Source organism: Coptis chinensis, chromosome 9, assembly GCF_015680905.1.
Source record: "Coptis chinensis isolate HL-2020 chromosome 9, ASM1568090v1, whole genome shotgun sequence".
Classification (NCBI taxonomy): Eukaryota; Viridiplantae; Streptophyta; class Magnoliopsida; order Ranunculales; family Ranunculaceae; genus Coptis; species Coptis chinensis.
Genome location: NC_141464.1, coordinates 74,376,877 through 74,399,282, shown reverse-complemented (window position 1 = coordinate 74,399,282; position 22,406 = coordinate 74,376,877). Strand labels below are relative to the sequence as shown.

General features: G+C 35.2%; 2 protein-coding genes across 4 annotated transcripts; both read right to left on the bottom strand.

Annotated features, from left to right (window-relative positions):
• Nucleotides 1-438: 438 nt before the first annotated feature.
• Nucleotides 439-8,544, bottom strand: LOC147477993 (arogenate dehydratase/prephenate dehydratase 1, chloroplastic-like). Its single transcript, XM_086582164.1, has 11 exons — nt 7,735-8,544; nt 6,321-6,388; nt 6,089-6,181; nt 5,810-6,010; nt 4,776-4,856; nt 4,590-4,685; nt 3,774-3,854; nt 3,590-3,679; nt 3,443-3,510; nt 2,760-2,841; nt 439-537 (listed from the first exon to the last, which is right to left on the bottom strand). The coding sequence occupies exons 1-11, from the start codon at nt 7,955-7,957 to the stop codon at nt 481-483; spliced, it is 1,140 nt and encodes a 379-aa protein (XP_086438290.1). The 5' UTR covers nt 7,958-8,544; the 3' UTR covers nt 439-480.
• A 7,391-nt stretch (nt 8,545-15,935) lies between these two features.
• On the bottom strand, nt 15,936-19,627 carry LOC147477992 (cytochrome P450 93A3-like). Of its 3 annotated transcripts, XM_086582903.1 has the most exons (4): nt 18,897-19,627; nt 17,711-17,907; nt 17,220-17,347; nt 15,936-16,165 (listed from the first exon to the last, which is right to left on the bottom strand). In XM_086582903.1, exons 1-4 carry the CDS (start codon nt 19,048-19,050, stop codon nt 16,159-16,161), a joined length of 486 nt encoding a protein of 161 aa, XP_086439029.1. In that variant the 5' UTR covers nt 19,051-19,627; the 3' UTR covers nt 15,936-16,158. The 3 variants fall into 3 exon arrangements, with proteins under 3 accessions (XP_086439029.1, XP_086439027.1, XP_086439028.1); XM_086582901.1 differs by lacking the exon at nt 15,936-16,165 and having other exon boundaries at nt 16,378-17,347; XM_086582902.1 differs by lacking the exon at nt 15,936-16,165 and having other exon boundaries at nt 16,379-17,347; nt 17,711-18,398.
• Nucleotides 19,628-22,406: the final 2,779 nt, after the last annotated feature.

Sequence of the window (22,406 nt, the reverse complement as noted above, 5' to 3'; positions counted from 1 at the left end):
CACAACTATCTGTTTTCAGCTGCAAAGCTAAAGTATGACCGACGATATCCATGCAAAACGAAGCGAAAATCAATTAGCCATATACTCCTAAGCTCCATAGAGTTATCCTCCCAAATTCTTAAAAGAGACACTTGAGGTGGGGAACATGATCACCAATTACAAAGCATCTCCGCATCCTTAAACTAGAGAACTGCTACAACACATGGAACACATAACAAATGGTTTGCATGAATTGTGCATTCTATTCTGTTTCACGACTGAACCCTTTCATGAGCAACCGGCTTGTATTGCATATGTTCATGCAGCTAACACAGCAAACTGATACATGCATGGTCCAATCTGACATTTAAGAATGTAAATCTTTCGGATAAGATCTCATCAGAAGGAGAGGGCAATCACATTAATATGAACCGGCAATGTAAAAGCAGAATGATTGTCATCTTGCAAGCTTGGAGAAACCACTGAAATAGCAAAAGACTTCTATTGAGCTGTATCTATGGGATAGCAACCTAGGACCCGAAGAAATGGTGCTAATTCCTGCACATAATAAACAGGAATCTGAATTTCTTTAGGTCATAAGCATGAGACATAATAACAATTTAATTAATACATACACATGTATTCTATGCAGATATAATTATATAGATTGACAGACAGCATTAAGAAAGTAATGACCTAGTAATATCAACTTTCACCTTAATACCTACCATTAGGCTGATTATGATGACGATTGTCAATATTACTACTATCAGATTACGAATTAATACATATTTGAATTAGTATTTTAAGAATCATTATTTTTACCAGATTCAACCTCTACAGATTCTCATACATATGAAAAGAAAGACAATAAAACAAGCCTGTGATTGACGAACGACCCATTGGTCAACAATCATGTTTAAGGTTTTTCCCAGTGCCTTAAGTGCCACAGTCCGATCAGTTTAACATACAGTTGTACATTAAATAAGACCTGATGAAACTTCATATCAGAACCTTGTGGTGCAGAAGCAAAAATGTCTGTAAAGTCACTAACTTGAAATTACGTAGAAGGGTAGCAAGGACCTGAATGCTGCTTATTGACTGTTACAATTCACAATTCTCTATATTGCATGTCTCATTGCTATTCCTATATTCCTACGTTCATGAGCATGCCATATTTTAAAAAGAATTTGTGTCAGATACGTATCGACGTGTCCATGTCGGACACATATTGTATGTCATATATCCCAATTTTTTATATTTCTCCGTGCCAGACACTTTGTATCTGTGTCGAATATGGACACACGTATCCGTGTCAATGCAACCTAGCTATATTCAAGCGTAAATGAGCAGGAATGATAGGTATACGCAAAGCAAAGCCAAAGGTGTGAGGACAACGCATAAATGGTAAAGTGATCATTCTGCTAAAGAGGTAACTCTTATTAGGGGTTCGGTAAATGCTACTCATACCTCATTTAACTCTCGCTTTGATTGAAGCATTCAATAGGAACAAGGGAAGTTAGTGGATAATGAGTAATCAGAATCAGAAGCCACGGATACACAAATGACACCACGAAGGGGCGAAGTTAACAATAGATGAACCCAGCTGTACGTGCTTTACTTGCAAAAGAATTCCAGAACTTTCAGGAAAGAGTTCTGATTTCAAACGTTGGGGGGATTAACTTTCATGATCACAAATTCACAACATGCTTTCGATACGGTCATAAGATAGATAATTGTAAATTGTGATTACAGCTAATGAAGAGAAAAGTTTGAGGAGAAAAGAGCATATGGCTTAATTAGTTTTGGCCTTCTCTCACACTGTTTATATAGGAAAAATAGTCGGTTACAGTAAGTACGCCTATTTAATGTCTCAGCTTAGACACTAACATATAATTAAGGTAGATATATAGCCAAATATAACATTTGCTACTTACTAAATATCATTGACGATTGTGGTATGGATCACCAGTTAGCATTTACTCAACACTAATATCTGATATTATCATGTAAACGTAGTTTGGTTTCTTTAGTCAGTAATAAGTTAATGACCTAATAAATAAGATTTATACATTATATGATTGTAGTCTGTAGTAGTGCGAATATGTATTTTCCCCATATTTCCAGGTACCAAAAAGTTTATTAAGAGTTGAAGAGTGTACAAGACTTAGAAACCTTACGTAATAATACAAGAAAAACTCTAATACTATGCTCAACCAACTATATGCGAAGTTATCAAACCTGAAGCGCTACACACTTCTAGAATCTAGCAAAAGCACCCCAAAGGTTTTTCATGCTTGCGATAATTTGGTCAAGATATGAGGAGTGCTTTTACTTTCTAGTTGTTGTTTCTTTCCAACCAGATTGGACCAGGACACTGTATGAGGGAGCAGTTCCACAAAACGTATGGCTGAGTTTTGTCAGTTTGTTACACATTCTTATTGTACTAGTTACATATTACGCTATTACCTGACTATCTGAGCATATTCATAAATATTTTCAGGTTTCTATTTTACATGAATGAATGAGTAATACGCTTGAGCAGGTGATGCCAAGCCCAGATAAAGCAAATAGCATCATGTTAAGTGAATGGTTGCTCATAGTTAGTGACAAATCCCAAACCAACTTTATGATCTTACAGTTAATATGTTCATCAGATAGGTGATTGAATTATAATGACCATTATTTATATATTTAAGTTTAAGGAGTCACTAGTCATGCTAATAACAGCTGTGGCGAACACATGCTAATAACAGCTAGTAAAATGGTTAAGCACATACCTGCAGATGTCCCAGAGCATTTTGTGCACGTGGCTCTGCCATAGATGCTTCAAAATCAATGTAGAAAAGGTAATCAAAGTACCTGTCATCATAAAAGATTCACTTAACCAACTTATAGGCTTTAAACTGAACATAAAAGGAAGTTTCACCTCACTGAAACAATTGAAGAATAATTCTATTAAATGTTAAAAGACACAGATAAAATCTTTTAACATCTAATCTTTTACTAGTGATATCTCCAGTAGTTCCATCAGAAATTCAGGACGTTAGATTTTATTATCCCTGAAAGTCATATCAAAGACAGCATTTCCCATATATAAGGATGTTATGTAACTTTTTATTATGAATCATAGCGCATATTACTGTCTCTTCTTTCCTAAAACTTTTTTACAAAACTTTGAGAGCCTCAGAGTAGACCTTCTTGTCTACACTTTTGGGTAAGAGATGAAATGTTTATGTATCTAGATCGCTATATTGAGAGAACCATTAGTTTTCCGGTTACCATTTTGCTGTAAGTTAATACATACATTTACTTCTCTTCATTTTATATTGCCTTTTACATATTAAACTTCACATCATAACTTTTAGTTTTATCTGTTAATATATATTTCATTCTGTATTGACCCAATAAGATGCCCAACTATGTTTCATAAATGCTAAACATACTGGGAAGAGGCACTTACTTGGCGCTCCCACTGTCACACTCATCAACAACCCTCATAGGACGTTTTCTTTGTGGCCGGCTTTCAATCTGAATTTGCACACAGGAATAATGTTGTAAAGCTTTACGAAAAGAGTGGATAACAAAAACAAGATCCACAAGGAGATACCTTTGTCATATTAATCCCCCTCAGAGCAAAGACTGCCAAAGCCTTAAATAGTATTCCAGGGCCCTCTTCTAGAGTGAAGACGATGCTCGTCTTGTGACCAAAATAAGAATAACAAAAACTCTGCTTCTTTAATATCATGCACGTAGTGAATAAATAAACGAATTAACAACAAAAAGAATTCTACCTTAAATGGTCTGTCAGCTCTGGGGATAACAGGTTCTCTTGAAAGTATCAAAAAACGGGTTATGTTGTTGTCAGAGTCATCCTGCCCAATGCTTCTATAATTAGCAAACCAAGTAGCATTTTGTATAGATCTTGACAAACTGAAATAAGAATCTTCATTCGAGTGAACATTGTTAAAAGGCTGCTCCAACAAAGGTGCAGAAGCGACAATAAGAGGGAGCACCTTACATACATGCTCAAGGACATGCATTTCTTGGGTGACAGAAGCTTGGGGGTGTATTTCTGCCAAAACTACAAAGAAGAAAGGTGAAAGTTTTCAACCATGGCGGAAAAAGAATTCTTTTAATAGGAAATCCCTAAAGAAATACGTAGACCTAATGGGCCAGGATGGAGTGTTAACTACAAGACATGAAAGAATAAGCATGTGGGATGTAGTACAAGTATCTATTGACCCATAAAAAGATGTGTCAGTTCACTTGAAGCTACTTCTTGGAGATGGTGCTTCACAAGTTGTATTATATGGCTGAGAAGCTGAGAATGCAAACTATAAGAGGAAAACAAGACAGAGAAGAAAGAGGAGGGGGGATTGGGGAAGGTGGGTACCTGTTTGATCCCTCCAGAATGTAAGAGATGTTACAGAAAATAACTAAATAAGAAGATAAGGGAAAACAATTTGATTGTCCAACTCACGTGGATACAGCAACTTACTATAAAAAATCCTCAAGTAGTTTAACATAATGTCCGAGCGACAAACCAAGATACAGAAAAAAAAAATGGAGCTGAAAGAAGCCTAACGTGACACTAACAGACATACTACCTCAATTCTTTCTTCAAGGATGTTGAGCCCATATATCTCTGCAGCTCGTGCACAGGCTATAGCTCCAGTATTTTTTAAATTGCTTGACGTTACCAACTGGTACACATATTCTCTGGTTAAGCAGGATATCATCTCACAGTAATATAAGTTAACCAAAGAGTTATAGGAGACACATTCATAGATCACCTGAGCGGCACCTACAGTATCATCAACGCTTTCCTTGACAACATCCAACTTGTTCAAGTTGATCTTACACTGAGCAAGTGCCTGCAAAGAAGAACTTTCATACTTCAGAAGCTAGAGATCTTTAACTCAGTTTCAGAAGAAACTGATTCCAGATTCGTTCCACCAATTTAACGAAATCATCTTAGTTCTCAAAACAAGCAAACAAATTTGAGTGCCAAACCTTTCCAACAAACAAATAAAATAGTATAAAATAAATTTTCAATAATACGATGTCCTTGGTGGATGTGTGGACCAATATACAAAAAGAGAAAAGATAGCCCCACATTGATAAAGAAAGAAGATGAAGAGCAATATAAGAGTGTGTGTAGGTCCCCCGAATTACTACCGGGCCTCTTAAGGATGAAACCCCACACCTAAGCCCAAGGTGGTTAAGTTGGGGACAATATCGGTGCTAGTGAGATCCACGGGCCCAAAAGTAGGCCCAACATTCCTTCCCCTGGTCAACGTATTTTCCTTTAGAACAAAGGGAATCTATACAGTAAGCACAGTGCTTGCAAGAAAGAACTGTTTTTGTTTGCTTGGTAAGAAAGAACTGTCTAACTTGAAAGATAGCATTTTTATTTTGTATCGATGAACTTGTAAGACAGCAGTAAAATAGATGATAACTCATTTTCAGAAGAATCTGAATGACAGATTTGTTGCATGAAAACCATCTTAGCTAAGAAAATAAGCATTCTGTTCCACACCTAAAAACAGAATTAAACTAAAATAAGATATCCAGAATGTAATGCCTTTCTCCAACCTATTGACCTTATAATTTTTTTTTCTCAAGAATAAAACAAAAATCACAAATTGCGGTTTGTAAACACATTCTTATGCAATAATATTAGCTCCATTCAAGGAATAGTTTAACGTCTAAACCGCTGATACCCAGCACAGAACTATGCGCAGGAGATAGTTCACCTTCACTGAGAGTCCTAAACACCCCAAAATCTATCTAACATAAGGATAAGAAAATGATGATAAATAGCAACCTGGGGATGGCTAATGACACGTTTCAACTCCTCCATTCTCACACCAGGCAGTCCGAGAAGGCAGTGTTGGACGACCATCTGCACTTCACCCACAATGTGCAGCCTATGGCGAAGCAGTAAATCGTAATTTCGATGCACACTTCCACCAACAGAACTCTCAATGGGAAGAACTGCTTTATTGACCACCCACAGTTCAACAGCCTAAACACAGAAATCAAAAGTACACAGGTAGCAACAACAATGGATACTTTACTGCAAATTGCATATAATAGCATATACCTTAAATGCAGCTTCAAATTCCTCACAGGGAACAGTTTCACACAGTGGATATGCCTTGAGGGCGGCAGCCTCACTGAATGCACCTGGCGCCCCCTGCATTAGTTTATGAAATCAATGTAAGGTAATTAAAGGTAAATATTAGCATAGTGCACTTACTTGATTTAGAAGCTAGCATAGTATTTTGATAAATCAAGAAAGAAATAACCAGGTCAATGAGGTTTCCTCAAAATACCTTATATGCTACTCGCACATTTGAACAACCATCGGAAGAAGGGGAAAGATCTTTTGATGTTAATGGTCCTGCATTTCATGTAAACACTTCAAAACTGGAACGCACATGAGGGTGTTAGGGGAGGATAACTTAATTAAGCAACGAATATAGAGATACTTTTGATATATAAAAACTTAAATTGTTTACTCGGACAAAGTTACAGCAAGAAGTTCATGTCACACACAAAAAAGGGAGATCAAGAGTAACATGTCTTGCCAACTAACTGAAAAATGACAGTCCAGCTCAAAACAATCTTTATTTTAACCAACGTTCGACAAATTTAGTCTTTTGAATAAGTTAATAATGGCACGAAAAGTTAAGGAACTAGTTACTGTTTTTGGATAATATAGGTTGTTTCCATACCTAAGCCAGTAGTGTTGCCTAAGTGTGTAAATAACAGGTTCATCTACACATAATGTGAATAGTTGTTTTTTGTATAAAAACAAAAGAACACATAGTTAATTAAGTATTCTCAATCACTTATTACTAGAAGAGTACTTTTATGGACAATCGTTTGTTCAAAAGGGGCACAAATGGATAGAAAAAAATTGTAAACAGAAATAAGCATACTCATTATTTGTATAAAGTGTAGTAATGTAGTATGGTACATAAAATACGTGGCTATCTTTCCAGTTTCATCACCACCACCAAACTATTGCAACCCTTCTATGTTTGTTGTGTAAATCTTAATTCTAACCTTCTCAGTGAGGACGAGTAGGGCCAAAGATGATCTCAATCGGTCTTAAGATGCAAAGCTCTTGTCTAGTTGTAAGTGTCACAAGATGATTTTTTAATTGTAATGTTAGGAGAAATATGTAGCATCAATCACTCTAGCTGTGGCAGCTAAATCAAGCGATCATTCCATATTACATATACTTTTACCAATCAGAGCAAATGCTGTTATGAATGATTGGTTAATTTTTTATGGAAAATCTTTATATCTGTATTATATATGCTATTGCCCAATTTGGTAAATATAACAATGGAATGACAAGCTGATTTGGCAATTGCCACAGACTTTGCTAACTAACTAGTTAGCACCTGTATTATATAGCAATGAACTAACTTTTACTTTTCATTTACGTAAAAACTGTCGGACCAAATGTTTGCAGTATCACAAAAATCTATTTTCATGCAATGCACGTCTTACCGATATAAATCCCTTACACAATACTACATCACAACTATCTTAAATAACGGCAGAGATATATTCCAACAGACTTTACCAACTAACGAAAGTTACCACCTGCATCACATAGCAAACTAATATTCATGCAATGAATGTCTCATCTATATAAATCTCACAACAATACTACACTGCAACTATATCTATACATATCAGATAATATAAGACTAAATTAAAAACAATACCCACTTGGTAAAACATTCATATTCCTCTGTATCCCACTCAATTCAACTGATTGCGCGGACGACAACAAATGGCCATCGTCTTCAACAGGTGTTATAGCAGCCTGTTTCCCTCCCAAAACACAACTTACTACATCTCTTTTCGAATTCAAAACAAGCCCAGTTCGTTTATAACTAGAATCAAGACTAGATATAGTTATATTAACTTTAAAAGCCATTAAAGAGTTCATTTTAGGTACAATGCTGTTTACAACAAGGTTAGAAATGTGTTGTGATTGTTTTTTGGTTGGGGAATTTATTCAAACAGTTGGTGGGAAGGAAGATTTTGGGTTATGGTTGGTGACCGGATTCACGTTTCGTTTTTTTCTCAAAGCCTGGAAACTGGAATGTTGAGATGGTTCGCCAATTGGAAGGTGTTTAGGTGACACGTGGCGACATTTCTGAGCTGGAGTGAGGGGTCTAGTTAGGCGGAGTGTTAAGTTTTTGACTTTTTTGTAACTAAAAACGACTAAAAAGGGTATAAAATTTACACCTTTTGACAGTTTGGAGGCCAAACTTTTTTTCTTAAAAGTTTGGAGGCCAAACTGTTTGCTTTTTGCAATTTAGGAACTTTGGTCAAATTTCTCTAACACGGTTTCTAATTTGTTTTTTTTTTTTTCGAAAAATAAAAAATATACACACACTTCTCACGTGATAGCAATAGGTCTTCCCAAAGAAGGGGGGGAGGGGTTTACTCTGACAGCTAAATAATACTGAATGACACAGCCATACACCCCTTTAAGGCCCAAATTCTTGACAAGACTTCACTTCTATTGAGGCACTTTAGCAACCAACAAGTAACGAAGGGTTGCGAAAACAGTGATTTTATACAAGGACATCATATTCTTGATGTAATGCCCAAAGACAGGAGTGAGTCCATCTTGGATATTACTGTAGAAGAAGCATAGTCCTGGAACCCTTTGGATTTCTGGGTTGGCCAAAAGCATACCAAGATTGTCTAAAGTAATTTCATGGGTCATTTCGTACTCTAACTTTCTCTACCTCCCATAAATCCAGCCAAACATGATAAATGTAAGGAAGATGGAAATGGCAAAAGATAACCATCCACCCTCTGATTTGACCGCACTAACATAAACCCCTTCAATAAGAAAAAATGTGACAAAGTAAAGAGCGACCAGCACAATTGAGGTCCTCCAAATCATGAGCATGACCAGTGTCAGTAATATGGTGGTGATTAGCATAACTAGACTGACCACAACTCCAAATGCATTGCTGAGATCTTTCCCATCTCCAAACACAAAAACAACGGTGACACAGAGAACCATGAGGATGTAATTAATTTCTGGAGAGTAAACCGCTCCTTCTTTGGGGAAGACCTATTGCTACCACGTGAGAAGTGTGTGCGTGTGAATTATAGTTGTACACGTCAGCATATTTTTTATTTTTCGAAAAAAAATAATACAAATTAGAAATAGTGTTAGAGAAATTTGACAGAAGTTCCTAAATTGCAAAAAGCAAACAGTTTGCTCCCCAAACTGTCAATAAAAAAAGTTCGGAAATTTGACAGAAGTTCCTAAATTGCAAAAAGCAAATAGTTTGGTCCCCAAACTGTCAAGAAAAAAGTTGGTCCCCAAACTTTCAAAAGGTGTAAAAAGTTTGATACCCTTTTTAGTCGTTTTTCATTTTTATAAAATTTTGCTTGGGAAATAAATTTGGAAATTTCATTAGGTGGAGTTAGCGCACATGGATAGAGTTTTGGGTTGATTTTTGTCCTATTGAAAATGACTAGCTTTTGTTCAAGTTTAGGATTTTTCAGACAGTTTTTTTTTTTTTTTTTTTTTTTTTTTTTTTCAAAAAAAATATTTATTGATATGACAAACAAATTATTTAGAGTTCAAACTCGCTATAAATTTGGGTGGGGGGGGTTGTCAAGGAATTAATCGTTAAGCCTTTTCGGTGTAGTGACGTGCTTTCAGCCCAATAAAAACATTCCAATAAACCAACATTTTATTTATTTCTTTTTTTGCCCTTACAAAATTATCATTTATCATTTATTTTGAGTTCAAAATCATTAAAGATTGACAAATGTGTTTTTGAATGTTTGATGGGTTAATGAGACTAAAACAAATAGCCAAAACCCAACCGGCCAGTTTGTATAATTCTAATTACCCATAAACAAACTTGTAAGCTCTTATTTATTTATTTATTTTTTTCACTCTCAATTCTTAAACAAGCGTCAGACCTCAACCCACAAAATAACAAAATAAATAAATAAAAAACAAAAAACAAATTTAGAAAGGATTTTCGGTGCAACCCTCAACCCACAAAAAAACAACAAAATAAATAAATAACAAAAAACAAATTCAGAAAGGACTTTCGGTGCAACTTGTTGCACTCTTGTCCTAATTATTTGTAAAACTCATTATCATTATCAATAAAATTTCCACTTGAAAAAAATAATAACAATAAATAAATAAATTTTTACTTTCAATGTTAATCTTTTATAGTTTTCTCAACATGATAGTATTGTTATATAGACTTATAGCATTATAGGAAGTTAACAATTTGTTGAATTGTTATAGACTTATAACATTATATATATATACTAGCTTGTAGGCCCGTGCATACGCACCGATTATTTTGAAAACATTTAGTTTTTTTTTTTTAGAAAATTGAGGCTACCGTTTTAGTCGCTAACCCATTTTAATTTTATAACAAATTATTTTAAATTAAGTTTTAAAACCCCATTTTTCAATTAGGAGAGATTCTATTTTAATAGGAAAATAATTCCCGCTTTTAATTAGATATGCTAGATTTTACCTTAATTTTCAATAGAGATGAATTCCTATTTTAATAAGAGAATAATTCCCCGCTTTAATTAGAAGTGCTATAATTTGTTTTAATAAGAGAATAATTCCCATTATAATAGGAGATGAATTCCAACTATAAAAAAAAATATTCCCATTTTTAACTATAAAAAAATATTTCTATTTTCCAAATATGAGAGAAATTCCGATTTTAATAAGAAATGATGTAGAATTTTAATAGAGTTTGAAAAATACCCTCGTGGCATGGAGAAAAAAAGGGGAAAGTATGACAACAATTAAATCTCACTTACCACTTAACTCTGCACATGGAGTTTCCATGTAAAGTTAAGGCCTAGGTCACTAGGGTTCTCTACTATCACTAATGAGTTTGACTTGAGTGCGAATTCAGCAAGGTGGTCAGCAGTAGTATTCATCTCCCGATTTTTTAATATATAATTCAAATCTAATCCAAGCCCAATAGTCTTAATCTGTTTCACTAACAATTGTCTCTACTTCCCACTAATAAGGCTACTTTTTCCACTAAGGATATCAACATTCGGTTCATTGTCTGAAAATAAGTCAACCTTATATTTCTTTGCCCCTCTTTCACGAACCAGATATAACAAATCTTCATAGATTGCTTCCATCTCGAGAGGTATTAAGCCTACTAACAATGTAAAAACACACTTTAGTACTATCTGCCCACACAATAATCACCCCAAAACCACCTTTATTCCCTCTATAAGATCCGTCAACATAGACTTTAACCTAAATCAGTCAACAACAAATGAAAAATATCACAAAATAGATATTTACCAAATATCTAGTCAACAAAATAACAAATAAATATTAAGAATTAAGTTTTACATTTCCAATCAACAAAGATTGATCATTGTGATGAGAAGTCGTCACATATCCCTTGCAAAAATTGGCAAAATTTATGTTGAATCCAGCAACCTTGAAGTGTCTAACAAACGCAGGTTGACACAATTTACTACCATCTGCACGAAGAACTAATGCCACAAACTGCATTGTAAATGAAATTCATTAAATACATATTGTTCAAGTATCCAAAAGCCAAAACCACAACGACATGAGTCAAGATGAACTTACCATTTTGCGGGCTGAGCCACGTAAAATCCAAGCCATCTCTAGTAACACAACCTAATTGAACACAAATCGAATCCAACTTTAATTAATTGAAATACGAATGATAAATAAACTAAACCAACATATCAATTCAAACTATAGAAATGAAGCTCAATCATTATGCTTAACTCAAACACAACGTTTTTCAAATTCAGAACAACAAATGATTAAACAATTTATTATATGCGCGAACTGTTTGAGAAAATGTAAAGTAATTAAGTAGGTGCAGTATCAAATTAATTGAAAAAATAAAACAACAACTTCAAACAATAGGAATAGTTACTTCTCTCCTACTTGAAAAAAAGTAGACTCGTGCATACGCACCGACTCTTTTAAAAACTTACTTAACAATCATAACTATATATATATATATATATATATAGATATTTTCTAATAAATCATGATTATTGTTTTCGTCGCTAACCCATTTTAATGTCCTAACAAATAATTTTAATCAAGTCTTTAAAACCCATTTTAATTTCTTAACAAATTATTTTAATTAAGTTTTAAAAACCCATTTTTCAATTAGATGAGGGATACCGTTTTAATTTAGAAGTGCGATTCCCGTTTTAATAGGAGAAGGATTTCCGTTTTAATTAAAAGTGTTAGATTTATTTTTTTTCAATAGGAGAGGAATTCCCATTATAATAGGAGAATGATTCATGTTTTAATTAGAAGCGCTGAAAATTTTATTTTCAATAGGAGATGAATTCACGTTTTAATAGGAGTTGATGACGAGAAATTTAAAGAGAGCTAGAAAAATACCCTTGTGGCCGTTTTAATTTATGAACAAATTGTTGTAATTAAGTTTTAAAAACCCATTTTTTAATTGGGAGAAGGATTCTATTTTAATTTAAAAGTGTGATTCCAATTTTAATTAGAATTGTTAGATTTTTCTTTTTCAATAGGGGAAAAATTCCTATTATAATAGGAGAAATATTCGCGTTATAACGTAATTGTATTTTTCTTGAACAGTTCCCACAAATTTTGCGTCTAGAAAAATACAAAATGTTAACCAAAAAGATCTTTTACAAAAAACAGTTCAAAATTGAAAATTCGAGAATTCAGTCAATCTTCAATGAACATGGGAGTATCCAGAAAATAGAAGCAAATGGGTTGGAATTGACGATTATCGATTTCAACGAAGGGAACACGATCGATATTCATCTCCTCCATGTAATTTTTTGAGAGAGGAACTAAACCTTCATATTCACTATAAATTGCTATTATACTTTCGGCAATAAAAGCAACGTGAATAAAGACATAGAAAATACTTTTTCTTTTGTGAGAAAAACGTAAATATCATTTTTTTTTTTTATTTTTTTAAAATTATTTGTTTGGTATTTTAGAAGTAGATCCGGATGTTAGATTCTGTTTGATCCGACGGTCTGCTTGGGTATGTCAAGATAGTATGTTAGAATAGTATGTCGACGACGTGCTTGGCCCGATATATATATATATATATATATATATATATATATATATATATATATATATATATATATATATATATGACATATTAGTATCAATTAATGGCTTAAGTGTTTAAGTAGTTAACTTCGTTAATCCATATTAGCAGTCAACGCACTATAGTTTTGTGAATTAAAATAAACGCATAATTTTGTTGATTTTTATTGTTTAGACTTTCTGACAAAAAAACAAAAACAAATTACGTAATTGTTTTTTTGGGAGGTGGGGTGGAGTGGGTGTGCACATAATCTCGCACCCCCTGATTTAGAATTCTGTCTCCGTCCATGCCTACAACTCCTTCACTGCACATTGTATACTTCTGAAAAAACTTCTTGCTCACTTCAACAGCTTCCAAAAAACGATATCCCCAATATGGATAATCTCTGTTTAGCTCCTCGAATTTATTTGCTAGCCTGAAGGTTAAGGAAAAAGTCAGATTCGAAATATGCCTAGCTAGGTGGTGCACTAGCTGTGGGACTGCAAACTCCTGTTTAAGAATGAACGGTGATTTTTTAATTAAATTGTGAACATCCTGTACCACACTACTTAAGTCTACCACATCTTATTCATTATGTATCGATTTGCAAATTTTTTTAATGACCCATCGTTAACATTTAAAATGATGTATTTTCTTCCCCATAACGCATACATCATAAACATGTGTGATTGCTTAATGGCATCGGCTTCAGCCACATTGGAGTCTTTTGTTTCCGACAGGCCATGTACATAGCCAAACGGCGACCCACAAACCGCACATGCTATGTACAATCCGAACGATGAAAATTTCTCCCCTAACTCTAGAATTCTTGTAGAAGCGTCGTATACCCCAATAAAGCCCTTGGATGCATCACCCTAATAAAATTTAGAGAGTTAGAGTTCTAAAAGGATATGACGTACACACCTTTAAACTACCATATATATCGAACCAAGAACCAAGAACCAAGAAAGCAAGAACTGCAAGACATATAGAAACAGGTTTGCACATACAATAAAACAAAAACAATAGAATGTAATATGTATAGAAAATAAAGATTAATTACACCTCTTCTCCCCAATCGTCTCTTGAATTAAGTACTTTTCCAATGAATTCGACATAAGAATAAATTAACTTTTCAAGGTCTTCAATAAATAAAAGGTTCCAAATCATTTTCATAATCTTTGATATGGGGTGCATTCTTCTAATAATTCTACACCGACCGACAGAATTTGATCTGATTGACCGAATACGGTGATGTGGCACCTGCAACATCAATGTTGCAATATGAAAACCACCATTGCAATATCAATGTTGCATTGAGAAGTACCACCGCAACATCAATGATGTTGTACCATGAAAACCATTGCAACGTTAATGTTACACCGAGAAATATCACTTCAACATTAATGTTGCACCATGAAAACTACTTGCAACATCAATGTTGCATTATGAAAAAAATCAATGGATTGGATGGTTTGCTATGAAAAAAAAGATGAGAATGACAAAATAAGAATGGAAAGATGATAATAGAAAGAGAAGAAGTGTTTTTGAATAAAAGAAAATAAATTTTTGGCTCTTACTTTCACCAAGACAACATTAATATTGCAACATGTCATGTCACGTGTTTTGACTGTGTCATTTTTCCCAATGTCGGTGACTCAGTATAGTATTACTCTTCGCATTCTTCTCATGAACATAGTCCCTTAGTGTTGACTTCTGCATCAATGTCTTGTGATTGAGATGAGAAGAAGGATCAAGGTTAGATTTTCCAGGGGTACTCTTGACCTGTATGTCCAAATGTTCATACTTGGGCTATTTCTTGTTGGTTCGTATGTGTCCATCTCAGCAAAACCAGTAGCAAGTTGTTATGACATTTTAGAGACTATAAGTCGTCCTAACAACGCCATGGGTCATTGTGTCCACAAAAAAATGTAGGCAACATCCTATAACTCCTAACAACGCCATGGATATATAGAGTTGGCAAGTACCACCAATGCTATACTTCTCAGTATATTATTTTGTGGAATATGACGCTCCCAAAAAACACAATTAGTGCAGCTTATGAATGAAATAAGCAAGATTTTAGTAGATCATTTCAATTAAATTAATCTCAATGTCTGCCTCTTTGATTTTCCACTATTATTATCAAACAAACAAAATGAATATATTCGAAGATGGACACACAAGCCTTTATACATAACTCTGACACACCCATTTCATTGTGTAACCTATTCAAGTTGTGTTCCAAGTTCAGCAGTTATCTGTTGGTCTAAAATTTCCACTTTTGCACTACAATTTTGATAAGGTTATCACTACTAAAAAAATGACTTATGATGACGGCTTTTAGCCGTCATGAAACAGGTTTAATGACATTTTTTCATTAAAAAAACCACCGTCATTATAGAACCCGTCATAAAAGTTAGCCAAAAGCGTCATAATTTTGATGACGGTTCTAGAGAAGCTGACATCAAAGCTCGAATTTAATATGACAAAAACTCATTTATAAACGTCATAACTGGATCCTTTTGCATGACATGTTTTACTTAACCGTCATAATTTATTAGAAAAAGTGTCAAAAAATAAACCTTCATTTTTTATTGTTTTTATTTAAGTGTCATCCTGATAAACAAAAGCGTCAAGAAATTAACACTAAAAACTGTCAAGAATTGGTATGCCACACGACAATTCTTTGGAAGCCGTCATAACTTTTTTTTTTTTTTTTTTTTTCTGTAAATCTGAAAATTCCTATAAACCAATACATTCCGACACCACCAATACATTCAGACACTTGACAGCTAGAGTCCATTACGGAAACAAGAATCATACTTTTATTACTAACATAAATCATTCCAAGAACTTGTTTATATTACATGATTTATTCACGGAGAAAAAAATTAAATAACTTAAGCACTTGATTCAAAATCAAGTCTCATAATCCAACAACAATGTAATTTACATAACCCATCCAACAAATTGCTAATCAACCGATCCATCTCAAACAAACTTAATTGAGCTACCGTTATCTCACTTATAACCTAAAAACAATATGAAAAGAATGTGTTAGTTTGTTTAATAAATAAACTAAAAATATAATCATATAACAACTTTTACACAGTATTAAAAAAAATACACAAACAATGTGTTAGCACACTAAGTCAATAACTACTAAACGAAAGAGATACAATCAACTATAACAGAGAATCATATTGGTTAAGCCCCAAATAACGTACACCACTGTAGGATATATCTGATATATACTAACTAGCCGAAGCACTAAAAGGTATAGGCGCTACCACTCGAAAAAGGGAACTCAATCGCTAAAGCAAAGAATATAGGCAAAACCCGGAGGATACTTAAACATGAACCTCATTCTCCTATCTTAGGCCTTTAGGTGGCATAAAAGCCTTGGAACGGCTGCCGCGCCTGATTCGACTCACCATTATTAGATTAGGCCTCTTTGTATGTGCATTACCCTACTTCCTTAATCCAAATAGCCATAGGAGAAGCTGAGCTAGCTAACCTAAGTCCGTAGCTAAAGTTCTCAAACAAGAGTTCCATTCCCCTTACTCGTATTGCAGGCAAATCCCGTTACTAGTAGTTCGGGTTAGACCACTTGCTCTTGGAACAGTTAATCCAGGCCTTTCACTCATATCAACTACCTTAGGTGCTACCTCATTACCATTGGATGGTATACTCCAATCAAAGCCCTGGATCAACAAAGCCAACACTGTAGGAACAACTTGAACAGCCAATGCCACGCCTGGACACCCCCTTCTTCCAGATCCAAATGGCAAAATATTAAAATGTTGGCCTCTAACATCAACCATACTTGCATTTTCATTACCTGGGCCTTGAGACATGAACCTTTCAGGTTGGAACTTAAGTGGGTTTTTCCAAGTTTTAGGATCTCTACAAATAGACCAATTATTTATGAAAAGAATGGACTTTGCTGGTATGTCATAGCCAGCAACTTTGCAATCTTCTGTTGATTCTCTTTCAAATATAGGAATTGGTGGGTGAAGTCTAAGTGTTTCTTTGAATATTGCTTGCAAATAAGGTAAATTTGCAATATCAGATTCCTTAACCAACCTGTTTTTGCCCACAACTGAATCTATCTCTTCTTTTGCTTTTTCCATAAGTGCAGGATTATTAACTAGTTCTGACATTGCCCATTCCACAACAATCCCAGATGTATCGGTTGCAGCTGTAAGAAAGTCCTACAGGAAAAAAAACACATAAAACAAAGATTGAGTTAAGGGACCAGAAAGTAAATTGCAGGTGTTAAAGGAGGTTACACACATTACTTTGACCAAACACTAACAAAGCCCATTATCAGTTGCATTTACCATACTTGTGATAACAAGTTGGACAATTTTACCTAGCGAAGCAACAAACAATATTGCTGCTAAAACAACTAAAATCTAGTAGATTAGTAATATACCATGTACAAGTGATTGATGTTGGAGTTATGGAGTGTGTATATTGGATTATTGGTACATGTTGAAGTGATTAATTATTATGAGAATGAGAATGCTTATGTAAAAAAACAATGAAAATGAAGAAAGGTCAGAGTAACTTACGAACATGAACGCCTTAATATTAGCTCTGGTCAATTTGATTTTCGAGCTCTCATCCTCTGATAGATCAAGTAACATGTCTAGAAAATCCTTGCTACTCTTCTCCACTTTCGTCCTTCTAACTTGTTCACGCTCCTTGATAATTTTTTCAAGTAAAGTATCAAATCTGAACTGAATATTCATGGCTCTCTTTTTAATTCCTTGCACATCAATATGTCACAAAAACCAAATAAAATCGGATAAGTTAAACGTCGCAATGATCTCCGTGGCCTCTCGGACTACACTTCTAATCCCCTTGCCCCATTCATCCTCTCCGGAACACCTAAAGCCCAACATCATCCTAGAAATTATATTGTTCGAAACTTTGGCAACTTCTTCAAGGGATGCACGTACAGGACGTGTCATCTCAGGAGTGTGCGGTTCAGTCTCAGTTGCGGAGGATGGTGAATCATCAGGCAGTACAAAGGGAACTTGGTTGGGAAACGCTTCTGCCATGGTCTGATGGGCCTGACGGAGTGCTCCTGTAGCGTGATCGTATCTTTCTGCTAAAGCACGATAAGCTCGGTAGAACTCTTCGACCAGTTTCATTAGCTCTGGACGTTTCTTGTAGTACATCTCTGCCCCCTTCTCGCAAAAGAATCTGCATCTTCTTCAATGAGCTTGAACATTGCTTTGACCTTGGAATCCATATCTGTTACAGTGAACATCATTGATCAGAAATCCATTACGTGCATCATTGATCAGAAATCCATATCTGTTACAGTGAACATTACTAACCCATTATAGTTTCAGATTGGATTAGTCTACGCATATGCCTTTATGGTGCAACTGAGCAAGTATATAAAAACCAAAGTGTGTTTTTGAACCTTGATACAAAAGAATACAAATTTCCAAGAGGTACCAATTTCATGATAAAAACGACTTGAGAACACAACAACTGGTTTCAGTGATGAGAGAGCAGTGGAAAGGACTGACAATGGATAAAGATAGACAAACTAATGCATTTGAAACCTCTGCAGCTAAACCTTTGTATCATATAATCCTTTAGCAAGGAAAAACCTCGCACTCGCTCATTAGAAAAACAGACAAATGCACTTTTTTTTTTTATCTATATGAACAGAACAAGGATCAGAACACGCAACATTCTCAAACAGAAATGTAGCCAAAACTGGTAATGGGAAAGCAATACCTGTAAGATTTTCCTGAAGCCATTTTGAATTCTTTGGTATATGGCTGTCCCACCACCATGAATACTTGCGTCTTGAGTCAGTATTGAAGGAGTGCAGGCTGGCTCTGCCTGTATTGAAGGAGCGGGCATCCATCCAATCTTCACTTATAGACATCAAATGGCCTTATTTCCGTTCGTTAACTACTTCTAACGAGCAAGTTAGTAGCCTACCTCGGCTGGATGTTGGGACAAACAGCAATAACCGTGCTTATCCTTCTAATAAAAAAACTAAGCCTAATAACCTAAGAAACCGATTCACCCACTACTGCTACTACTAGTATAGAAGAAGATCTATTAACACGCACGGCTACCTATATAACAAGTTGCCTCTGACCTCTGTCTCACGACCGCAAATAGAACCTGTAGCTTCATGCCCTGACCTGACCTGACCTGACCTACTACTGCCTTAGCTGCCTAGCTACTAATAACTTGGCAGCCGTCCTGCCAATATAGTAGAAAGAGTATAACTTGGCACACTTGTTAGCTACAGTTCCCATCTGTCTTGTAAAGAACTCGAACTCCCCGCAGTTACGGGACTAGCTCCCCTGCCTTGTAAAGAACTTGGCACACTTGTTAGCTACAGTTTCCTTTTTCATTAATGTAATCTTTTATCACTGATTTGCTCTTGTGGATTCAACTGATAGAAGCAGCAATATATTGCAAGAAGAAAAACTATGTGAGCATATACCGCTTCCTCATCATGTAAATCCTAGAGCATTGGAGGTCATAAATCTATCAATGGGAAGACCAAGACCGCCAGAGCACATGCACCTAGAGGGCAAAAGTTCAAGCCGCCTCTGCACTTAAGTAAAGGCATCCAAATCACACTCAAGCTACAAAACATTTATATTGCTAAAGTTAACTTCCGTGAAAAGCTAAATGAACAGAAAGACAACATTTGACTCACACCAGTAAAACATGGTAAACTACCCCACATTTTCCAAGCATTTTCAAAACTGAATGTTGTAGGAAAAGGGCAGAGATGCATCTGAATGCAAGATCCATGCATTCATTTTCTTGTTAACTTTAGCAATGAGAAACACTCTCATCGATTAGGATGCACGACATTGTGGTGAGGCAAGCATCTGAAGCTATTGATTAAATTATTTACTACACTAGCGTTCTAGCTAAGCTATGTGGATTAGTTCCTTTGTAAGCATTTCAAGTCTCAAGCAAACAAAATAATTGTTAATTGATAAAGACAACGATAAAGTCAACTGGTACCTTAAAAAGAATACAACAAACAAGGTACTTGAATCAAGATTTTAGTTTCAACTAGCGATGTATAGCTATCTTTTTGCTCCCCGTCCCAACGCATAAGTGGACCCATTTCACATTTTGTTTCAAAACAAGTGGAAAAGATGCTAAACTTCGTTTGTGAAGAGAGTCTGAATGTTCTCCCGGTCATTGTTGTACATGGTCATGTGATCAAATCATAGAGCAAGACGCCAAACTTTTATGCAAAACAGACGATATGTCAATATATATAGGAAATTCGACTCACCAATACCAACATTCACCGACAATGCCATGGAAGTGAAAACAAGTGGCAAGATACTAAGCTCAATTACAATAAGAGTTTGTGTGTAACTCTAGTCCGAGTGGGGGTGTTGTATCATTTAAACTAGTAAAAAGGCAACAAATGCCAAGAACTTCACGCGACATATTACAAACTATATCGATGCCCACACATTATATAATATATGCATGGCAAAGAAACCTCCCCTACCTGCTCAACATAAGACAAGATTAGTGGCAAGAGAATCGGTTGGGCCCTTTGCATATGTGTATACCGGGAACAATAAAGCCTTCATTTTTCTTAGCCAAATTAACCCGGTCGACCTGCCAGATTACATAATATGAGTTTTTAATGAATGGCTTAGAAAAAACTTATTTATTTACGAGAAGTAAAATGCAGGTCCTTTTTACAACCCAAAAAAAAGCAATTACTACAACAGAACCAAAGGAAGATAGGTTGGTTGGCATCTTGTTCTATGAGGTGGCATTGACTCGAGCACTATGTTGAAACACATTCTCTGCTTAATTCTGGGGAATGACCTAAAGTAAATATATGATTGATATCTTAATTGCGGAGTGAGACATAATGCTAGTGTGTGTGTGTGTGTGCCGAGAAAAGAGCTCCAATTATATCCTCTGGATCCTTAACTCCATAAGGGAATGTATTATAGAAGACGTACAACGGAGATGTGCCCAAGTCTCCATAGACTACTCCGAGACTCTGGAACGTAAGTCATAAAAGCAATAACGATGAAAATGCCTGCACATACAAAAAATTATCAATTGTACATATTCTCACTACTCAATCACACATTAATTGCATACTTCAAACAAACTCATAATCCATGATCCAACATATGATCCAATACTTCTTTGACAATGAAACAGTTTATAAGTACAAGCATGGGATACAACTCAAGGTAACGCAAAATCTGATCATATAAATAACTTGAATAAAAATGAAAAAGTAATGTTGCATTATCTAACCTCTTCCCTGTTCAAATCTTTGACCCTCCCAGCTTCCTCCTCTTCCATATTAAACCAAATATAAGTACAGAATTGTAATAGCTAGCTAGGCGTCTGTGTTGAAGGGCCAGTGGTGGATAGCTTCTGATTTTAGTGTGTTACTACTTATACTATTTCTACAGAGTTTGAAGGAAATCTCCAGCCATTGTAAATTTGTAGTACATTTGTTTTAGCAAAGTCTTAACTTTGGAAAGTCTGAAGTGTTCTTTTAGCTAGAATTAGATCAAAGGAAGGAAATCATATTGTCATTGTTACGCACAATCAAAGACTATATATATTTAATACTTGTGCGACACAAAAACTGCCAGAGAAGTCGTCTTGATTCATGAACCGGGAAGGTCTTCCCATGTTGTGTAAAAGTTGGAAGAAAACATTCTGAATTGCTTAATTTCCTACCATTTTATTATCTGACATTACAAAATGAACACACGAATTTATCACCACCAGAAACTTTAATCCTAGTTTCGCTTGTGAACTTGTGTACATACAATATGATACAACCAACTGAAGGCCCAAAAAAAAATAGGAGAAAAGAGTAAAGGATAATTCAATTCGAGAGTGTTACAGTAGATCTGAAATTCCAGTGAACTAGATACAAAATAATAGGGAGAATCACGTTTGGATAAGAGAACTCCCGTTCAGTAAATTCGAAGAATTAAAATTGAAAACGTGCTTCTTCCAATTTTAAAATAAAACCCTATAAAAAAAATCGGTGCTTTAAATAAATTTTTTACTTTACTTACCTTGTTGAGGTGAGAGATAGAAGGAAAAAGAATAAAAAGGTAAGTGGCGGTGGGAGACGAAGCTAGGTGGTGGCTGGGGAAGGAGAAACTGTCCAGTAGTTTTTTTTTTTTTTTAAGATTGGGGGAAGGCAAAGTGTTGAGTGTTCCACGGTATTGTCAAGCCCTAACCCCACGGTCAAAACTC